Consider the following 20424-nt stretch of genomic DNA (forward strand, 5'->3'; position numbering starts at 1 on the left):
GCATGTACCTATAGTTTCAGCTAACCTGGAGGCTGAGGTGGGAGGATCCCTTGAGCCCAGGAGTTTTGAGTCCAGCCTGGGCAACATAGCAAGACTCTGTGTCAATCAATCAACCAATAAGATAAATACATGTATAGCAACCAGAATTTTGTTGGGGAGGGAAGTTGCCATCATTCATTTTCTACTCTGACTCCCTCTTCTGCAGAAATAATTTTCTGCTACTCTTCCTAAACTCTCTGGAGAATTTTATGAGAGGGTATTTACAGCTCTCTTTTGTTTTGCAGATTATTACAGGAATGCCTGTTATTCCTCCATGTCTGGATCATCACCTGTTAAACTGGGGCGCTAGGTCTCAGCGCTCATATATCATTGAAGCTGTAAAACTACATTGAGCAAATAGTGGTTTGCAGAGACAAATAGAGGAGTCCGATTTGGGGGAAAGCTGGGTAACTCATGTATTAGAAGCATGAAGGTGGCTGAGCATGCAGGGAGTCCTTAGGAAAAGGGTGAGAAGGCCTTGATAGGCCTGACTGTGTAAAGATTTAGCTTGGCCTTTTTCCTCTTCTTTTACAGAACAGTTCCTCTCCCCACTCTGGGGTGTCCAGACAGGTGCGGATCAAGGCTTCCCAGTCTGCAGGGGATATAAATACTATCTACCAGCCCCCCGAGCCCAGAAGCAGGCACCTCTCCGTCAGTGAGTATTTCACCCCTTTTTTCTCCCCGTCTGTTTTATCTGCCCACATTTTAAAAAAGCAACAAGTATTTGTTAATTAAATAATCATCAAATATTTATTGACTATTACTCCGCGTGGAGTAATCCTCTATGCCTTTATTTTATTTAGAGAGGAAGGGCAAAGAAATAACTGGGATGGTATCCTGACTCTCAAGAAACTTAAAATATAGTGATGTAGTAGTGTGATTAAATTCCTTTTAAACATTCCTGAAAAAGTGATCGCCTCAGACATCTGCTTGAAGACTTCCAGCTGTGTTTACACTCACTTTTGACCATTCTTGTGAAGAATAGAGACTTATGAAGTTAGGAATCAGGTCTAAGTTTGAATTTTAACCTTAAACCTCTTGCTTATGATTCCCGAGAAGTCTTTATACTTCAGGGAAGATGCTGACCAATGAAACTTTTGAGAGAGTCTAGTTCAGTTGTCTGGGAAGGAAAGGAGACTGTTGACATAGTACAGTCATTTATCTGTATTTGTAGGGAATTGGTTCCAGGACTCCTGTGGATGCCAAGATCTGTGGATGCTCAAGTCCCTGAAATAAAATAGTGTAGTATTTGCATATAACTTACCCACATCCTTCCTTATAGTTTAAATCATCTCTGGTTATTTATAATACCTAATATGATGTAAATACTGTGTAAATAGTTCTTATGCTATATTTTTATTTGTATTTTTTTGATATATTTTTTTAAATAATTTTCCACATATTCTCAATCTATGGTTGGTTGAATCCACAGATGCAGAACCTGCAGCTATGGAGGGCCAATTGTATATACAACCCTCTGCTAACTAGTCAGAAAGCTCTGTGGCTGCTACTAGTCCTTCCCAGGACAGGAATCTAAATCAGGCCTATGAATTATTACTAGTTAATCCAGGATTCCTGTGGATCCCACTTTTGGGAGTCTGGGGAGAAAGCCCATTTCTTGAATTGTGAAACTTGTATCAAAAGGGAAATCTGGCCTTAGCAAACATCGTGTTGAGCCTGCTGCCTTAATGTTGTGGAGACCTCTGCTGCTGCTTGAAAGCCAGCTTTGCCCTTATCCATATAGGTAGGATTGCTTCAAATTGAACTGTCCTCTGAAGACCCTGAGCTGAGCTTGAGAGATCTAAGCACTGTTTCTGAGTTTGTCTGTTTGCAATATGCCTTATGAGGGAGTTGCAGGAAAAATATGTTACTGAGGTACAGACTTTGCCTTATTGAGTAACTTCTAGTATTGCCAGGCTGAAAGTCTGTATATGCATTTCAGATTTCTGTAGATAATTGGGGGATGTGTTGGTTGAGGAGGGAGAGCTAGTACCCTAGCAAGGAGAGCCTAGCCAGAGCGTCTCTGGCCCTGGAATCTGGGTGCCTCAGAGCCTGGGAAGCTCTGCCAGTTTGGCCTCTTTTCTATAGTCCTTGTGGAGATTGAGGGGATGGAGGTGGGCAGCATGGTCCCTTGTAATCAGTAAGAATTGATGGGGCAGTAACTGGGTCTCCTGCCCCCAAGCAAGAACCTGTGATATGTGCATGGAGGCAGGGGCTAAATACTCAGCCACTGGACCCTTCCTCCATGTTATTGGGAGCTATATATAGAAATTATTTTCCTGGCTGAGAATGCTGAGGAATGAGATTTCTGTGAAGTAGTTCCTGTTTATCTGGAAAATGGGCAACACAGCCTCTTAGCATACCCAGATCCTTCCTTCATTCAGCAAAGCATTAAGTACCAGCCATTGGGCTGAGATGAATGCTGCAGTGAAGCATGTGGAAGAGCAAGGGTGGCTGGAGCAGATTCCGCCCGGGAGAGAAGGGCTTTCACAGAAAAGGCAACATCAGAGCTGACACTCCAAGGAACATTTACTGAACATCAAGTAGAGATAGATATCTCAGGCATAGTAAGGAGCACCTGCCAGGCATGATCACAAAAGAACTTGGTGGGTTCCAAGAACCCCAGGGACTTTGGAGTGTGTGTGGGGTAAGGTAGATGTGGCAAGAGAATGGATGGAACCTGTGAGCCTTTCTATAGAGCCAAGAAATGGGAGAGATGATTTCTAACTGGAATATGCATTCCGAGGGGAGCTGTCCCAGCTGGACCTTGAAAGATTATGGAGGATTTCCATAGGGGACAACGGGAGAAAGGGCTTTTAAACTACGTCTGTGGAGAGCTCACTATACTTCAGGTCCAGGCTGGCTGATACAGTTGGAGGAGGAGTAGAGAAGGCCAAGAAAAAGGATGCCTGGGTGTTTTCTAAGGGACTCTCAACTGCACTTAGGCTTTTTTGGTAGGCAGTGGGAAGCCACTGAAAATGTTTGCCCCTGATACCCATCACCATTATAATATTTATCATGTTGTCTTTTTTTTCTTCGAGACAGTCTCACTCTGTCACCCAGGCTGGAGTGCATTGATGCCATCTTGGCTCACTGCAACCCCTGCTTCATGTGCTCAAGCAGTTCTTTTGCCTCAGTCTATTATAGGTGTGCACCACCACTCCCAGCTAATTTTTGTGTTTTTAGTAGAGATGGGATTTCACCATGTTTACCAGGCTGGTCTCAGACTCCTGACCTCAGGTGATCGCCTGCCTTGGCCTCCAAAGTGCTGGGATTACAGGCGTGAGCCACCATGCCCCAAATATCATGTTGTCTTATCTCTCTTCCATTATTCTACATTTTTGTTCATTCATTCAAAAGATAATTTGCCTGTGATCCCAGCACTTTGGGAGGCTGAGATGGGTGGATTGCTTGAGCCTCAGGAGTTTGAGACTAGCTTGGGCAACATGGCAAAACCCCTTCTCTACAAAAAATACAAAAATGAGCCAAGTGTGGTGGTGCGTGCTTGTAGTCCCAGGTACTTGGGAAGCTGAGGTGGGAGGATCACTTGAGCCTGGGAGGCAGAGGTTTCAGTGAGCCATGAATGTGCCATTGTACTCCAGCCTGGGCAACAGAGTGAGACCCTGTCTCCAAAAAAAAGTAATTACCAAAATATCTACTATGTGCCAGAAATATGGGAAGCAAAAAAGACACAGGCCCTGTCCCTGTGGCCTTTGCAATCCATGGAAAGACTGACATTTACTTGTTATGATGTGGTTAATGTGTAATTACAAACTGTGACTGAAAGGTGTGTGGTGCTGCAGGTGGGCTATAACTAAGAAATGGGCTGGGCATGTGGCTCACGCCTATAACCCCAGCCCTTGGGGAGGCCAAGGTAGGTGGATTGCTTGAGGCCAGGAGTTTGAGACCAGCCTGGCCAACACAGTAAAACCCTGTCACTACTAAAAATGCAAAAATTAGCTGGGCTTGGTGGTGAGTGCCTCTACTCCTAGCTACCGAGGCAGGAGGATCACTTGAGCCTGGGAGATTGAGGCTGTAGTGAGTGGAGATTGCACACTGTACTCCAGCCTGGGTGACAGAGTGAGTGAAACTCTGTCTCAAAAAAAAAAAAAAAAAAGAAAAAGCAAAAAGAAAGAAAGAAATGGTGGGCTATAACTAAGGGATGGGACCTGATCCTGATCTTGGGGCCAGGAAGGCCTTAAGCATGAATGGGATTTGGGAGTTAGGCAAAAGGGATGCAAGGAAGAGGGTTCCAGACAGGGGATGTTACAAGAGCAGAGGCCTGATGGCAAGAGGAAGTGTGGTATGTCTGAGAAATGGAAAGAAGTCTGAATAGCTGGAGAGCTGGGAGCAAGGGGAAGGGGAGGGCAGGATGAAGCTGGGGAGGAAGGCAGAGCCTTGTGGACCCTGATTAAGATTCTGATCATTGCATGGAAAGCAGTGAAAAGCTACTTTAGAGTTCTTAAGTGAAGAGGAGTGGGTGGTGTTACATGTTCATATTTGTATTTTGAAAAGATTGATCTGGCTGCAGTGTGGATAACAGATTGGAGGGGGCAAGAATGAGTACAAGGGAACTGCATTAGGCTAATGCAGTGGTCCAGGTAGAGAAAACTGGGGCTTGGAGTAGGCTGGTAAAGTAGAGACAGGGAAGGAACAGGTGAACTTTTAGAGGTAAAACTGACAGAACATGGCGTTTTGTTTTGGTGGTTCTCAAAGTGTGTTCTGGGAATCCTGGGGAGTCCCTTGGGTCCTTTGACCCTGTGAGTTCAAAATTATTTTCTTTCTTTATTTATTATTTTTTTGTTGTTGTTGAGACGGAGTCTCGCTCTGTCACCAGGCTGAAGTGCAGTGGCAAGATCTCAGCTCACTGCAACCTTCACCTCCCGGGTTCAAGCGATTCTCTTGCCTTAGCCTCCCAAGTAGCTGGGACTACAGGCGTGTGCCACCATGCCCAGCTAATTTATGTATTTTTAGTAGAGACAGGGTTTCACCACATTGGCCGAGATGGTCTTGATCTCTTGACTTCATGATGCACATGCCTCAGCCTCCGAAAGTGCTGGGATTACGGGCATGAGCCACCACGCCTGGCCCTCAAAATTACTTTCATAATCATGCTGAGACATGACACTCAGTTATCTCACAAGTGTACAGTGGAGTTTTCCAGAAGTCATGTGCGTGAGGTGATATCATCACTGTACTGGCTTAAGGGCATGTGTGCTTGTATATGATTGTATTCTTAACATTTATTTTTTCCTCCACTGGTTTCTCCTGAGAAAATGTTTTTAAAGTTTCTGAGTTTTAATTTCAAATACAGTAAATATCAGTTGATACATCCCACATAAATAAAAGCTAAGTGCCCTCAGTTTTAAGGTGCAAAGGGGTTCTAAGACCAAAAGGCTTAAGAATTACTATAGTATTGGATTGAATTTGCAGGTGTTTTCAGGAGGCTAAGGTGGGAGGATAGCTTGATTCCAGGAGTTTGAGCTCAGTCTAGGCAACATAGTGAGACCCAATCTCATTAAAAAAAAAAATGAGGCTGGGTGTGGTGGCTCACGTCTGTAATCCCAGCACTTTGGGAGGCCGAGATGGGTGGATCACCTGAGGTTAGGACTTTGAAACCAGCCTGGCCAACATGGTGAAACCCCCTCTCTACAAAAAATACAAAAATTAGCTGGGCATGGTGGCATGTATCTGTAATCCCATCTACTAGGGAGGCTGAGGCAGGAGAATTGTTTGAACCCGGGAGGCGGAGGTTGCAGTGAGCTGAGATGGTGCCATTGCACTCCAGCCTGGGCAACAAGAGCAAAACTCCCATCTCAAAAGAAAAAAAAAAAAAAAAAGGAGAGAGAGAAAGGAAGGAAGAAAAATAATTTGCAGATATTGAGAGAGAGGGAGGTAAATTACTGCTTTGTGGAGATGAATAAATGGCATCACCTTTCACTAAGACAGGAATATTGAAAGAGAGTGTGGTTCCAGGTGCTGGGAAGGGGCAGACTTAATGTTTTAGACATGTTGGTATTGAAGTGCCTCTGATACAGCCAACAGGAGATATCAGAGAGGCAGTTAGATATATAGGTCTCTAGCTCAGAGGGGAGAAAATCAGGGCTAGTGAAAAAATATTGGAAATTGTTATGTTGAAACCATGGGCCCAGGGGAGAGTGCCTAAGCAGAGACTGTAGAATGAGAAGAAAAGAGGGTCCATGATTGAGCCTTAGGAACCCAACACTTAGTGGCCAGTTAGAAGAGGATGAGCCTATGAAGGACAAAGAAAAGGAGTAACCAGAGAAGTAGGAAAGCAAATTAGGAGTGTGGGGAGAAGGCCTTACACAGAACCAGCCAGGTTGGTAAGGACAGACCAAGGGTAAGAGACAGAAACCTGTTCTTTTCATTCACAAATGTCTGAGTGCTTGCTGTGTGCTGGTACAGATAAGACTTTCTGGAAGGGAAACAGAGACAGGAGTCAAGGTCTAGCATGAGAGACTTGGAAAAGTCCTAGCAATAGAAATGGGGTCAAAGAAGTCCTTGGTTAGTAAGCCTTAGCAATTCAGCCTTCCACCGGGTTCCTCTGCTGCCTCCTTCCCATCATCATTTACATACATGTGAATATTTAGTGATTCTGCAGCAAGCGGGCTACTCAGTTCACACTGCAGCATTTGCGTTGATGGGGAAGTGCAGGGTAGCCCAATCAAATTCCAGACTTGTTTATTTATTTGAAATTCTTCCTTATTTTGGATTGAAAATCAGCTTTCTCTCACTTTACCCACTGATTCTAGTACTGCTCTCTTGAGCAGCAAATAAACACAGATACAATCTTTCCTATATGACAGTTTTTCAAATATGTGAAGCCAGGTATCATGTTTACCATTTGTTTTTTCCATCATAATATGCATACCTTGAATTCCAGGTTTTTTTCAGGCCATTTACTCTGTTAAACTAGTTCGTGCTAAACAAACAAAACAGAAACAAACAAACAAAAACACTACTAAGTAATGAGTTAATCCAAAAGAGTTAATCTCCCTGTGGGGAGATCACCAGGCAGGCAGGTGGAATTTCCCTACCTGAAGATATCATCTCTCATACCTTGGCCTATGGAAATTCTACCTACCTTTGAAGCTCAAGCAATATTTTTCCTTGATACATTGGGTAGTGCCCTTAAGCCATGTAACCAAGCCTCAACTAAAGGACTTGTCGGCGGGGTGCAGTGGCTCATGTCTGTAATCCCAACACTTTGGGAGGCCAAGGCGGACAAAAATTAGCCAGGTATGATGGCAGGCGCCTGTAATTCCAGCTACTTGGGCCACTGAGGCAGGAGAATTGCTTGAACCTGGGAGGCAGAGGTTGCAGTGAGCCAAGATCGTGCCACTGCACTCTAGCCTGGACAGACTCTTGCTCTGTCTCAAAAAAAATAAAAAAATAAAAATTATCCAGGTGTGGTTGTGCGCATCTGTAATCCCAGCTACTTGGGAGGCTGAGGTGGTACAATCACTTGAACCTGGGAGGTGGAGGCTGCAGTGAGCTGAGATTGTGCCACTGCGCTACAGCTTGGGCAACATAGTGAGACTCCGTCTCAAAAAAAAAAAAAAAAAAGGACTTGTTCCTGCTGCATTCTGACTCCTGTATGGTCTAAGTTCGTCTTGTTAAGTGCCTTTGCCTCAGTTCTCACTCTGTCTTTGTCCTTATCTTGCCACTTTGTCCCATAGTGAGGCAAGCCATACTCCAACCCCTGAGTGGAGGCAATCAGGTTTTTTAGGAGTTTGGTAGTGAAATGATGGGCCTGCCAGTTGCAGTGGTGCATGCCTGTAATCCCAGCACTTTGGGAGGCCAAGGTGGGTGGACTGCTTGAGCCCAGGAGTTCGAAACCAGCCTAGGCAACATGGCAGAACCCCATCTCTCTGTCACCCAGGCTGGAGTGCAGTGGTGCCATCATGGCTCACTGCAGCTTCCACCTCCAGTCCTCTTGCCTCAGCCTCTCAAATAGCTGGGACCACAGGCGCTTGCCACCACACCTGGCTAATTTGTTTTTTGTAGAGGTGAGTTCTCATTAAGTTGCCCAGCCTGGTCTCGAATTCCTGGTCTCAAGTGATCCTCCTACCTCAGCCTCCCAAAGTGCCGAGATTATAGATATGAGCCATCATTCCCAGCCCAGGATGTTTTTAGGCTAGAGATATGAGGAAGTGTATGAAGGGAGGGATAAAGACAGCTGAAAAGAAGGGGTTAAAGGTGATGAAGAGGAGACCATGGGGGAGCTGACTCCTGCTCAAGGAGATGAATCAAGTCCAGGTAGACGGTTTATAATGCTTTAGCAAGGAAGAGAGGAGCCCTCTGCCTCTTGAGAGACGAGGAGGGAAAATTCAGGCAGAGGACAAGAAAGAATGTTGAAAGGATGAGGGTGGCTTATAGCGACAACTGGGCAGTAAACAGAGAGCAGTGCGCAGGACCAGCTTCCAGTCCTAGTACGGATTTGAAAGGGTAGAAACCGGGACTGCAGGGGTAGTGACCATACAGTTGAAAACAAAATGGTTAGCTTCTTTCATCTCCAAAGGTTTTTTCCCTCCTTGCTATAAGTTCTATGGTGCTAGATGAGATCAGAAACTTTGATGGTGGTAGCGGCTCCAAAATAAAATGGGAATTTTGAAAGTTGAAACATAGAAGATATTCTTAGGGTCTTATGGAAATTCTACCCACTACTGTGTTCTACAGAGTGTGGTCCACTGTGAGCATATGGGTGAATATTAGTTAAGATTTTCTATTGAAAAAGAAAAAAAGATTTGATTACTCTCCCCATCTCATCTGTCCCTGAAGAGAGAGGAGTTTACAAAATAGTTGGTGGCCAAAAAGCTATCTCTTTATACTTGCAATGACCTGCACATTAACATTGACCCAAAGCCCTAGAACTCCCTGCAGAGACAACTTCCTGACTGCATCAGCTTCCTGATTAGGGTTCTTCTATGAGAAGGGCTAGAATCTGAAAGCCTGTCTTTCAGCTTTAAGTCAGAGTACAAAGCAAAAGAACCTACCATATCCTAGGGTGAGAGTTTATTTTTGACTCTGCTTCTTTGGGTTAAGGAGGCTGGTAGAGAGCTAGCGCTTACTGGGAGGAATGAGGATAGCTGGCAGCTTAAATCCCGCTCTTCTCCTTCTGTGTAAAATGCCTTCCTGGGAAGCTGTGGGCCTCTTAACAGTGGAACTGCTACTGTGCTCCTTTCCTTCAGTTGGTGCTGAGATGGGCCTGTTGGCATAGGTGGCCCAGTGAGGCTAGAGCAAGTTCAGGCTGGAATACCAGGGAAGGGTGTCCCAAGAAAGCCTGTGACCCCTGCCTAGGCAGCCTTCTGAGACCTACAGAATGAGCTGTTTTGCATAGCACTGTGCTTTGTGCTGTCTGGCTCATTGCTATCACTGCTGGTAAATATGTAACCTTTAGTGAGTTTATGGTCCAGTATCCTATCCTGTTCAGCTCCCTGTCTGAGTTGCTCTCAACTTTTGTTGTGTATCTCATTGGCTCCCAGTTTCTGAAATGAAGATTTAAAAACAAAACTGAAAATGCCCTGGAGCAGTTCTGCCAAATCCTGGTTTTTCCATTTGGTTCCTCTGATAGCCATTGGTTTGGGGAGACTTCCCTTTCCTGCTCCAGCCTGTGGGCCTGTGCACAATAGCCCCTGGCACATAGCCCATCAGATAACAAGGCTGGCTCTCTGCAGGCGCAGTGTGGATTGGAAAAAGTGAAAGTCTCTGGCTGGAAATAAAAGCTCAGAGAACCTTTGCTATTTTTCCCCCCAGGCCCTCCTGGGTCTGTAGTGCTGGTCTCATGTGAGCTGGTCCCATTCCACCTTGTAAAACCAGGGGAGAGTTCAGTGCAACTGATGAAGGAGGGTACAGGTGTCAGGGGGACCATGGATATTTTATCCCAGGGAAGTCTCACCCCAGACACTCCATCTAACAGATTCAGGGCATTTCATCCTGTCTGGGCATAGTTTGGACCAGTGTCTGAGGTTTCATAAATAAGAGGTTTTCTTTCTTTCCAATCAATCCCTTACAAGAGACATTTTTATTTGTTCTAGTTAAAATGTACAATACAGCTCCAGAGTGTGTTGGTCAGAGTTCAGTTGCGCAGAGGAGAACCCACTGTAGCTAGTTTCAGGAAGAAGAGATTCCATAAGCCAGAGGTGCACAGTGTGGATTATGGAATCAATGAGGGAAGAAAGAGAAGCAGGCTCTAGGTTAAGACACACCACAGAGCATCCTCCTTCTGTAATCAGGAAGCCACCGGTCCAGAAGTCCAGTGCCCCTCAGCTCTAGTCCACACCTGTCTGTCAGCATCAGCAAAGCTGGAGACCAGGTGTGGGGCCTCTGCTAACACTGTGGCAGAAAAACCAAAGGCTTCTGTGACTGTGCTCAGAAATAACAGGAAGCTTGTTAATCTCACAGAAGTGCATGTGATTGGCTGAACCTAAAGAAAGTCTTAGAAATACAGCTTTTAGCCAATTAGCTTCTGAATTACAGGAAGGCACACTAGAAGGGTGGAATCCATCTTGCACCTACCCCATATATCTGCCACATAGAGTGAAGGGTACAGATGGGGTTCTACGGAGTTCCTGCCGTGAGATAGGGTTATGTAGATATATACCTGTGCCAGCACATTTATAACTTCCAAAAGAAATTATGAGGTAGATAGTTCTCCCCGTTTTTGCAATTGAGGAAATTGAGGTGAGAGCTTAGATCATTAGCTAATAGTGGCAAAGCCTGATCTGAACCCATGTATATCTAATTTCAAAGCTTAGTCTCTTCTCCATGCACCTTGCTTCCTCCTTAGAGTTGCTTCCGCTGCTGACAAATGTTGCTGACATGTGGACTGAATTGCCACGGAACTTGTGGACTACCAAGATGTCATCCAAAGCTAAAAGTAGGAAGCAGGCAGTAGGCTAATTTTTATAAGCAAAGGGTTAAATAGTGCTCTCTCTGTGTTTTGTGGCATGATAGGGCTTAGGAAAACCATCCTTTTTTCACAGTTGCGCTGGAATTTTGTGTTACAGTAGCAAGGGAAGCAGCCAGGTACATGGGTGTGTGAGGTCTGGGTCACTGGAAAGTGGAGTAGTTCCTTGGTCCAGATTTCCCCTAAACCTCCACCTTGTTTTTGCCTCTGAGCCCTCTGTTGGCTAAGCGGCATTTTATATCCCTGGCCTCTGACTCCCAAATGATCATGGAGAAAACAACCCTGAATTTGAGCTGCATGAAAGATGGCACTGTGGAGGTGGCTCACACCTGTAATCCTAGCACTTTGGGAGGCTGAGGCAGGAGGATCCCTTGAGCCCAGGAGTTTGGGGCTACAGTGAGCTATGAACATGCCACTGCACTCCAAAGAAAGAAAGAAACATGGCACTGTGCTTTCCCTGTGCTGTCCCCATGTTAGCCTCCCTCCCATGCCTGGCAGGCTGTCATATTTCCTTGTGAATGGGATCTCCATCCTCCATAGGGATTACTCATGGGGAACAGATGGCCTGGCCAGGTCAAGGAGAAGTTTTGTCTTGTGCCACTGTGTTGAGCAGCATGCCTACCCTTTTTGGAAATAAATTGTGTCCCCAAATTGCCTTCACTGAACTGTGTGAGAGTCACAAAGCCTGTTTTCTCTCTTCAGCCCCACCATTAAGTCACTTTATGGCTTTGGGGCTTGGGTTTCCCTCTGCACAATGTGGATGATGATAATGCACCACCACTGCAGGGTTAGTAGTAAGGGTTAAATGAGAGGTGACAACATTTTTTAAGAAAAAAAGGCCGGGCGCGGTGGCTCAAGCCTGTAATCCCAGCACTTCGGGAGGCTGAGACGGGCGGATCACGAGGTCAGGAGATCGAGACCATCCTGGCTAACACAGTGAAACCCTGTCTCTACTAAAAAATACAAAAAGCTAGCCGGGCGAGATGGCGGACGCCTGTAGTCCCAGCTACTCGGGAGGCTGAGGCAGGAGAATGGCGTAAACCCAGGAGGCAGAGCTTGTAGTGAGCTGAGATCCAGCCACTGCACTCCAGCCTGGGTGACAGAGCGAGACTCCGTCTCAAAAAAAAAAAAAAAGAAAAAAGAAAAAAATATTGCCTTGGCTGATTTTATTGCTCTGTTAATTCACGGTACAATATCCCTAAATTTACACTCAGAGTAACTTTAGTTTCTGTTAGGGCTTAGAAAATAGAACAAATTATCTTCCATGGGCTGTTTGAGACCATTTCAAAGGCATGGCTCAGATACCACTTTATCTCAGAATTGGTGGCCTCTACCCTGTGAGTGAGATGTTGAGACAGGAAATCCAGCAAAATTCTATGCCTGTTTTCAGAGCAATTTTGTTTCTGGCCTCTGCTCTGGAGTCAGGTGGGGAAACCAGATTACTGAGGACTCCATGTTAGCTTTCCTGCCAGAGAGACATCCTTGGAGGGAGGCTGGGGAGATGTGTCCAAGAGGAGATTGGAAGTATTCTCCAATACCAATTCAGTAGCGAATTCATCAAAATGTATTCAGCCCAAGCACATGAACCATATGTTCTGAACAACTAACTTAATATAGAAGAATCAAAGAGTCAGTGGCTCATGCCTGTAATTCCAGAACTTTGGGAGGCTGAGGCAGGCGGATCACCTGAGGACAGGAGTTCGAGACCAGCCTGGCCAACGTAGTGAAACCCTGTCTCTACTAAAAATACAAAAATTAGCTGGGTATGGTAACGGCCGCCTGTAATTCCAGCTACCTGGGAGGCTGAGGCAGGAGAATTGCTTGAACCCAGGAGGTGGAGGTTGCCTTGAGCCAAGATTGTACTACTGCATTCCAGCCTGGGCAACACAGCAAGACTCTATCTCAAAAAAAAGAGTCAGTGTCAGTTTCTTGAAGGTCATTGAAAAACAATAGTTCAAGCTTCTTAGAAAATGTATTTCAAAGAGAAACCCTCTGGCCAGGTATGGGGGCTCATGCCTTTAATCCCAGCACTTTGGGAGACCAAGCCTAGGCAACATAGCAAGACCCCATCCCTAAAAGTGCGCGCTCACACACACACACACACACACACACACACACACACACAGACACACACACACACACACACACAGACAGCAAGACTCCCCGACATTCTTTTTTTCCCCATTAAGTATTTTTCTTCCTTTTAAGGGTCTTTGAAATAGTGGTAGTCTCTCTGGTTCAGGGAGTTTGTTGAACTCCATGTCTGTCAGGCCCACCCTCTTTTCCAGAATATTCTAAGACTCTGTACTGGGCTCTTGAGCACCCTCTGCTATAGATGCTTAGTCCTTGGTACGCTACCTCTATTTCCAGGCACAGGCTGAGTGCTTCTGGCTCCACATGAGCTTTTGTTTTGTTTTGTCTTTGAGACAGGGTCTCGCTCCATCACCCATGCTGGAGTGCAGTGGTCCAGACACGGCTCACTGCATCCTCAACCTCCCAGGCTCAAGCAGTCATCCTGCCTCAGTCTTCCAAGTAGCTGGGTTCACAAGTGTGTGCTTGGCTAATTTTAAAAATATTTTTTGTAGAGATGGGGTCTCACCATGTTGCCCAGGCTGGTCTCAAACTCCTGGCCTCAAGCATTTCTCCTGCCTCTCAAAGTGTTGGGATAATAGGTGTGAGCCCCTGCGCCTGGTCACACATGAGCTTTTGAGCGATAGGAAATATATATATATATACATAAATGTATAAACATGTATGTATACACACACACACACATAAAACTAAAACTGAGTATCTCAGATTTTCCATCTAAAATTGTCTGGACTAGGGATCTATCATCAAGAAAGGAGGGAAGCCAGGCATGGTAGCACCTGCCTGTAGCTGAACGGGGATAATTGCCTAAGCCCAGGAGCTCAAGACTAGCCCCGGCAACATAGTGAGACCAAGAAAACAAAACAAAACAATAAAACAGAATAGAATGAGTCAGGTACTTCCCAAGGTCTCCAACTACCAAACTTGGTCTCTCTTGCTTCCTTAGCCATTTCCACAGAGCATCTTGCCTGCAGTTCCATTTCAGAAAACCTAGTGCTATAGCCCCTGAACTACACTGGAGAAACCGGCCAGCAAGGAAAGTAGCCTGCATTGTTGAGGGATGGTACTTCTGCTTTTCCTGGTGTCTGGGAATTGTTGGGTCGTGGGAGAGAGGTAAGGGGTGGTAGATAAGGGAGTGGAGGGCTCTTGTGTCTCTGGTTTTCTAAACAACAGGATAAATTTGTTCCCTTCAGAACAGGAAAAGGGTTCAGGATAAGAGTCCTATGTTTAAGTTTTGAAGCTACGAGAAATATTTGTGTGGGTATTGTTAAAGCTTTTTTTAAACCTTCTGAAAATTGACTCTTCTGGTTTGTCTGGTGAGCTTAGGAAGGAAAAAAGATGCAAACTTTTGGCTTCATTTTTGTCTCCTCTGATCATGGAAAGCAACACAGCCAGTCAGAAAAAGCTCTTGGGCTAGGAGGAGGGAGGACCTGATTTGTTGGACTCAAACTCCCTTACGGCAGAAAAGCATTGCTCAATGACTTACAAAGTATGTCTCTGCACACCTCTGTCATTCACTAACATTAGGATGATAAACCATTTCATCTAACAAGCTGATGTGGTGAAAATACCTGTAAATTGGTTTTATAGTCTCTTACCTGTAAAACATAAATAATTGTTTTTGGGCGTTTTGGGTTTTTTTTTTTTTAAGATTTAAGTTCCTTGAGTCTCCATTTCCTCCTCTGTTAAGTAAAGCAAATGCTTAGCTTTCAGGATTGTTGAAAGGATTAAGTGAAGTAACAAATGTTATAAAAATACCTTGTGGAATGCTTGCCACTTAACAGGCACTCAAAAAATATTTGCCAAACCTCTGTTGTAGGGATGTTGAAAATCAAATGAGGTTAATTACTGTGAATGTGTAACAAAAAGTAAAGCACCACATAAATGCAAGATAATATCATTACTCAGACCAGCCTGAGCAACATAGTGAGACCCTGTCTCAGTTAAAAAAAAAAAAAAAAAAAAGGTGATATTTTGAGACTGAGTCTCGCTCTGTCGCCCGGGCTGGAGTGCAGTGGCCGGATCGCAGCTCACTGCAAGCTCTGCCTCCTGATTTTACTCCATTCTCCTGCCTCAGCCTCCTGAGTAGCTGGGACTACAGGCGCCCGCCACCTCGCCCAGCTAGTTTTTTGTATTTTTTAGTAGAGACGGGGTTTCACTGTGTTAGCCAGGATGGTCTCGATCTCCTGACCTCGTGATCCGCCCGTCTCGGCCTCCCAAAGTGCTGGGATTACAGGCTTGAGCCACCGCGCCCGGCCACGATATCATTACTCTTAAACCAGAAAGTATGGGAGTGGGTAGGAATGGAGAAGGCTGCCTTTTGATCCTGGCCAGTCCATCAGGAGGGTCTTTTTACCTGATACAGGTAGAGAACAAATAAGGGGAGACACTGGCTGGGGGAACAGGGCAGCAGAGAGAAATGCACAGGTATATTCAGTTACCTTTCCCTGGTCCCCACTCTCAAAATATTGCTGGTACCCAAAACTAAAGAGGACTAAGCTGATGCATTGAGCGGATGGGAGGAAATGATGTTAGTGCTCTAGAGGAAGATGGTGACATTATGAAGGAGTAATTATATATAAGAATTTTTTAAAAAGCTAGCCTGATTGCCAGCTAAAATTGGTCTCATAGGGGTTATTCTGGTTTCTGTTTTGTGCCAAAGTTTTTTAGGTCGGATATGCCGTAGTGCCTGCTCCATCTCTGGAGTTTGTTTCCTATTAGGAAGGGACTTTGTTTGCCTGAGGGAGCTGGCACATGCTGGACGTTGGTGCCATGACCCATCTGAGTCACATTCCTGACCTCTAGGGCTTAGTGTCTCTGAGTTGGCCCCATGCCTGCTCCTCTTGGGCCACACACCCTGGGCTCTGTTGTTGAAAGCCTCCTTTATGTGCTCTAGGCTCCCAGAACCCTGGCCGAAGCTCACCTCCCCCTGGCTATGTTCCTGAGCGGCAGCAGCACATTGCCCGGCAGGGGTCCTACACCAGCATCAACAGTGAGGGGGAGTTCATCCCAGAGACCAGCGAGCAGTGCGTGAGTATAGAGGGGCTGGGATATGCAGACCAGGGTCATAACAAGGGGCTCTCAGTTGTCACAGTGCAGAACTGAGGGACATGAACCACATTTGGAAGCTCTTTTATAAACTAGGCCTGCCCAAATATGGATTGTTCCTTTTTAAGGGCCAAATAACAATTTCTGCCAAAGATGGGATCTAAAGGATCTAAACTACATAGTTTCCTTGCTGTTGGGTGAGCATTTAACAGATTTTCCTTCATCGTGGTCCTCTCATTGTTCCTACAGGCAGGCACCACCATGCCCAGCTCATTTCAGTAGTGTTTTAACATATGACTGGTTCTACGGTGACAGGTTATGTTTTTCATTGGATATATTTTAGTTATACTGTTACTTGATGAAAGATAGGGAGTAAACCATATCAAAATTACACTGTAGGATTGGTTAGTCTGACCATTTATGATGGTAGACAGTTATATTAGTTATCTATTGCTCCATAACAAATTACCACAAACCTAGAGGCTTAAAACAATATACATTTATCATTTTCCAGTTTCCCTGGGTCAGGAGTCCAGGCATGACTCAAGTGGGTCCTCTGCTGAGGGTCACACAAAACTGCAATCAAGGTGTCAGCCAGGCTGCCTGCCTTTCTTGAGTTTGAGGCTCTCTTCTAAGCTTAGATGGTTATTAACAGAATTCAGTTTCTGTGGCTGTAGGACTGTGGTTCCTCTTTTCTTCTGAATGTCACCTAAGGGCTCCTCTGAGTTCCCTTCCTAGAGGCCACCTGGAGTTCCTTGCCATGGGGCCCTCTCACAACATGACAGCTTCTTCAAGGCCAGCAGGAGAATCTCTCGCTCCAGTCTGCAAAGATGGAGTCATAAAAATCACATAATCATAGGAATGAATGTTCTGTCTTCTTTGCCATAGTCTGTTGGCAAGAAGCACATCACAGGTTCTACTTGCACTAAAGGGAAAGGCAGTTCATTGGGACTAATTGATAGAGGGAGCGATCACCTTAGGGTGTGTACCACAGTGGCTCAGGCATTTTAGTGGCTAACTTTTAAACTGGTGGCTTACTTGATGCAAATGGCAATTTGGCTTAGTGAACTCAGCAACGGTGAGATCTCTAGCGTCATTCTGGTCTTTTCAATAAACTTGCTTTGATTGTAAAAGAAAAGGCTGCTCTTATACTTTCTGGGATTTGGCCTGAGAAGGGGAAATTTCTTAAGGGGAAAATATCCAACAGAAGGCCTGTGCTGTCACATGGGAGATTTTACAAAAAACTGATTCTCGTTAACTTTTCTTTCATTATTCAAACTATATAGACTATGAGAAGCCCTTTGTATTCTTCTTTCTTCTATACTCCTGCCTTCCAGATAAATTCATGTTTGGAATAATGACCTGGAGTGCCTTTAGCTGCAGATTTCCTTTTTGGGCGTTTTACTGACCACCCTTTCTGGTTTCTCTAACCAGGGCACTTCTGGATATCAGCTGTTTTAGGGGTGACTTGGGTGTAAAATCCCAAAGATTGCAGATGAGCTTGATTGCCGTCAGTCTGTGTCCCTCTCTATGGTCCTATAATCTGCCCACTTCACTTTTTTACTTTGCCTGCATGGCCCTGGAAGGCATGGGAGGATTTGACTCCTAGTGAGGACAGACTTTTAGAAAGAGGCCAAGGAAGGCAGTGGCTGGGGATTACCAAGGTCCTCCCCCAGTGCCTGCCTCTTTAGCTGAAGAGAATTGCTCCTGGTAACAGGCTATTTGAGATGGCAATCTGCTTAGCAGGAATAGACGTTGCATTGTATGGAATGAAAGAATATTCCAGTGTGACTTTATTGAAAAGTGAAAGTATGATAAGTTTATTTTGTTTTTTCTTTAATCAGGTTTAAGTAATTACATCTATTTACTGATTTTTAGAATGAACAAAGCATGATTCATGTTAATTTTTTGGCCTAATTTTTCCATCAAAAATTATGCCAGTCCAGGCGCAGTGGCTCATACCTGTAATCCCAGCACTTTGGGAGGCCAAGGCAGGAGGATTGCTTGAGGTCAGGAGTTCAAGACCAGCCTGGGCAACATAGCAAGACCCTGACTCTACAAAAAAAAAAAAAAATTTAATTAGCTGGGCATAGTGGCACACCTGCCTGTAGTCCCAGCTACTCAGGAGGCTGAGGTGGGAGGATCACTCGAGCCCAGGCTGCAGTGAACTGTACTCCAGCTTAGGTGACAGAATGAGACCCTGTCTTGAACAACAGCAACAACAACAAAATGCTAGCACAATGTAACATCCTTCACTCTCTGCTTGACTTCTGACATAAAGAACGTCATTTTTTACAAGAGCGTTCACAGGACTCAGCAGTTTTCCCCAAGGCCTCTCGTGAATCTTTGGTATTCTTCCTCCACCACACCTGCCCTATTATTTATTTGTCCATTTTGTCTTTTTCTGTCAACTGGTCTAAATTTGCCAAATACGCATCGGATGGATTGAAAACAGTTCTCTCCCATGTTGGTTTCATCCACTTTGGCTATGCTATATCCTTAGCAACATTTGCAGTTTTACTTTGCAATGAATTTGCCTTGATTGGCAGATTTTTAAAAATCATATATGACAGCATGACCTAAAGCATTTGAAATTATGGGTGGGGATGGACCCTAGTATTAAATGGGAAAAAATATTTGAGTTGGAAACTAATTTTATGGAGGTCATTAGTGAGTTTTCATAATTCTGATACTTTGTTTCCCTATGTAATTTTTTTTTTTTTAGTTAATTAAAAAAATATTTAAACAGAAACAAGATCTCACTATATTGCCCAGGCTGGTCTTGAACTCCTGAGTGCAAGTGATCCTTCCCTCTCGGCCTCCCAAAGTGCTACGATTACAGGCATGAGCCACCAAGCCCAGCCCCTATGTAATGTTTAATGTTGGAGCTCGGATAATCAATATTCCGAAACTGAAGACCGCTCCCCCACCCCCACCCCCACTTTTGTGCAGAGAAAATGAAAGGGAGGACCTTCAGGACACTGATTGGAGAAAAAGTGATTCCAAAGGCCTTTTGTTGCTGCATTTGACCAAGGGCCAGAGAAATATTTTAATGTATTTAGTTATCTATTACCTCTGCATTGGACCAGGAACTGGGACATTTTTGTTCTGGTATCAGCTGTGCACTAACTAGTTTTATGACTTTAGACAAGTCTTCTAACCTTTCTAGGCCTGTAGTGCTCATCTGTGAAATGAGGCAATACTTGTCTTTGTAAATTATAAATTATGGAGTGTAAACAGAAGCATTATGGTCCCTCCCAAACTCACTGGAAGGCTCAGCAGGGTAGTACCATCTCCAGCGCCAGGCTCCAGTGTTAATGAGCCAAGAACATGCCAACAAGAAAAGCAGAGCCTCTGCTTTGCTCTCCTGCCAGAACTCCTTGGGATGCCAGCCAAGCATTTTTCTCCCTCCTGGAAACTTGCCTTTTAAACTAAGGGGGAGGATGGTACCTTTCTAACCATTCTTCCCACTGCATGGGGAGAAAAAGGACACTTTCATATTTTGACAGAAAGCCCATTTGCTGGCCCTTGCCATAAAACCTGGGTCACTGGGGGGAATTGGGGCTGGGGAGTGTGGCTTCATGTTTGATTTGCCTTACAGATGCTGGATCCCCTGAGCAGTGCAGAAAACTCCTTGTCTGGAAGCTGCCAATCCTTGGACAGGTCAGCAGACAGGTATGGGACTGTGGGTGGCTTGGAGGGTAATGCATAGGCATTTTTGGAACTGATGGGTTGATGAAGAAGAGTTAGCTCTGCAGACCCAGGGTTAAAGCATCATGCTTCTAGGAAAGCCTTCTCCTTAATTTCCCAAACACTACCAGAATGTTATGATTGCATAATTAAATGAATGTAATAATAGCTCATAAAGTAGCAGCTCATTTATTAAGTACTTGCTTTGTTGTTCTAAGTGCTTTACATGTTTTGACTTTCCACGTAATATATGCCTTTCTCATTCTTTTGGCTTCACTGCTGTAATCTGAACTGAGAAGGAGTAGACTGTCAGTGTTTTAGGGGAAAAACTAAATTCTCATCCATTGTTTTACCACCATTTTTTATTCCAAGTGTTTTTGGTGGAGTAAGAAACTGAAACCCAAAAACAGAATATCCAGAATGCCTAGCGTACCACGCCACCTGCTTGGTGTATATCTCCTTCTTAAACTTTGGAAGGAAACAAGTGATGTCCTTTACATACCAAATAGAAAGGGTATGTTTGGAGAGGCCTTGACATTGATCTTGCCATTCCCTTGCCTCTGCCTCATTATGCCCAAGAGCACTTTTGATCACCTCTGTCTGGGCTTAGGACTGTGTTCAGAGGC

At 44.8% G+C, this 20424-nt stretch overlaps 1 protein-coding gene across 4 annotated transcripts in view; it reads left to right on the forward strand.

Moving 5' to 3' along the window:
* Window positions 1-20424, forward strand: part of MAP3K3 (mitogen-activated protein kinase kinase kinase 3) — a 74362-nt gene that overhangs the window by 44049 nt on the left and 9889 nt on the right. For 2 of the 4 annotated variants that reach the window (XM_023193973.3, XM_023193975.3), the window contains 3 exons: window positions 574-694; window positions 15957-16090; window positions 19710-19783. In XM_023193973.3, coding sequence (XP_023049741.1) covers window positions 574-694; window positions 15957-16090; window positions 19710-19783 — 329 coding nt within the window. The remainder of the gene's footprint in view (window positions 1-573; window positions 695-15956; window positions 16091-19709; window positions 19784-20424) is intronic. The other 2 variants (XM_023193974.3, XM_023193976.2) reach the window with 1 other exon arrangement.

The sequence above is a fragment of the Piliocolobus tephrosceles genome, chromosome 16 (assembly GCF_002776525.5).
Source record: "Piliocolobus tephrosceles isolate RC106 chromosome 16, ASM277652v3, whole genome shotgun sequence".
Taxonomy (NCBI): domain Eukaryota; kingdom Metazoa; phylum Chordata; class Mammalia; order Primates; family Cercopithecidae; genus Piliocolobus; species Piliocolobus tephrosceles.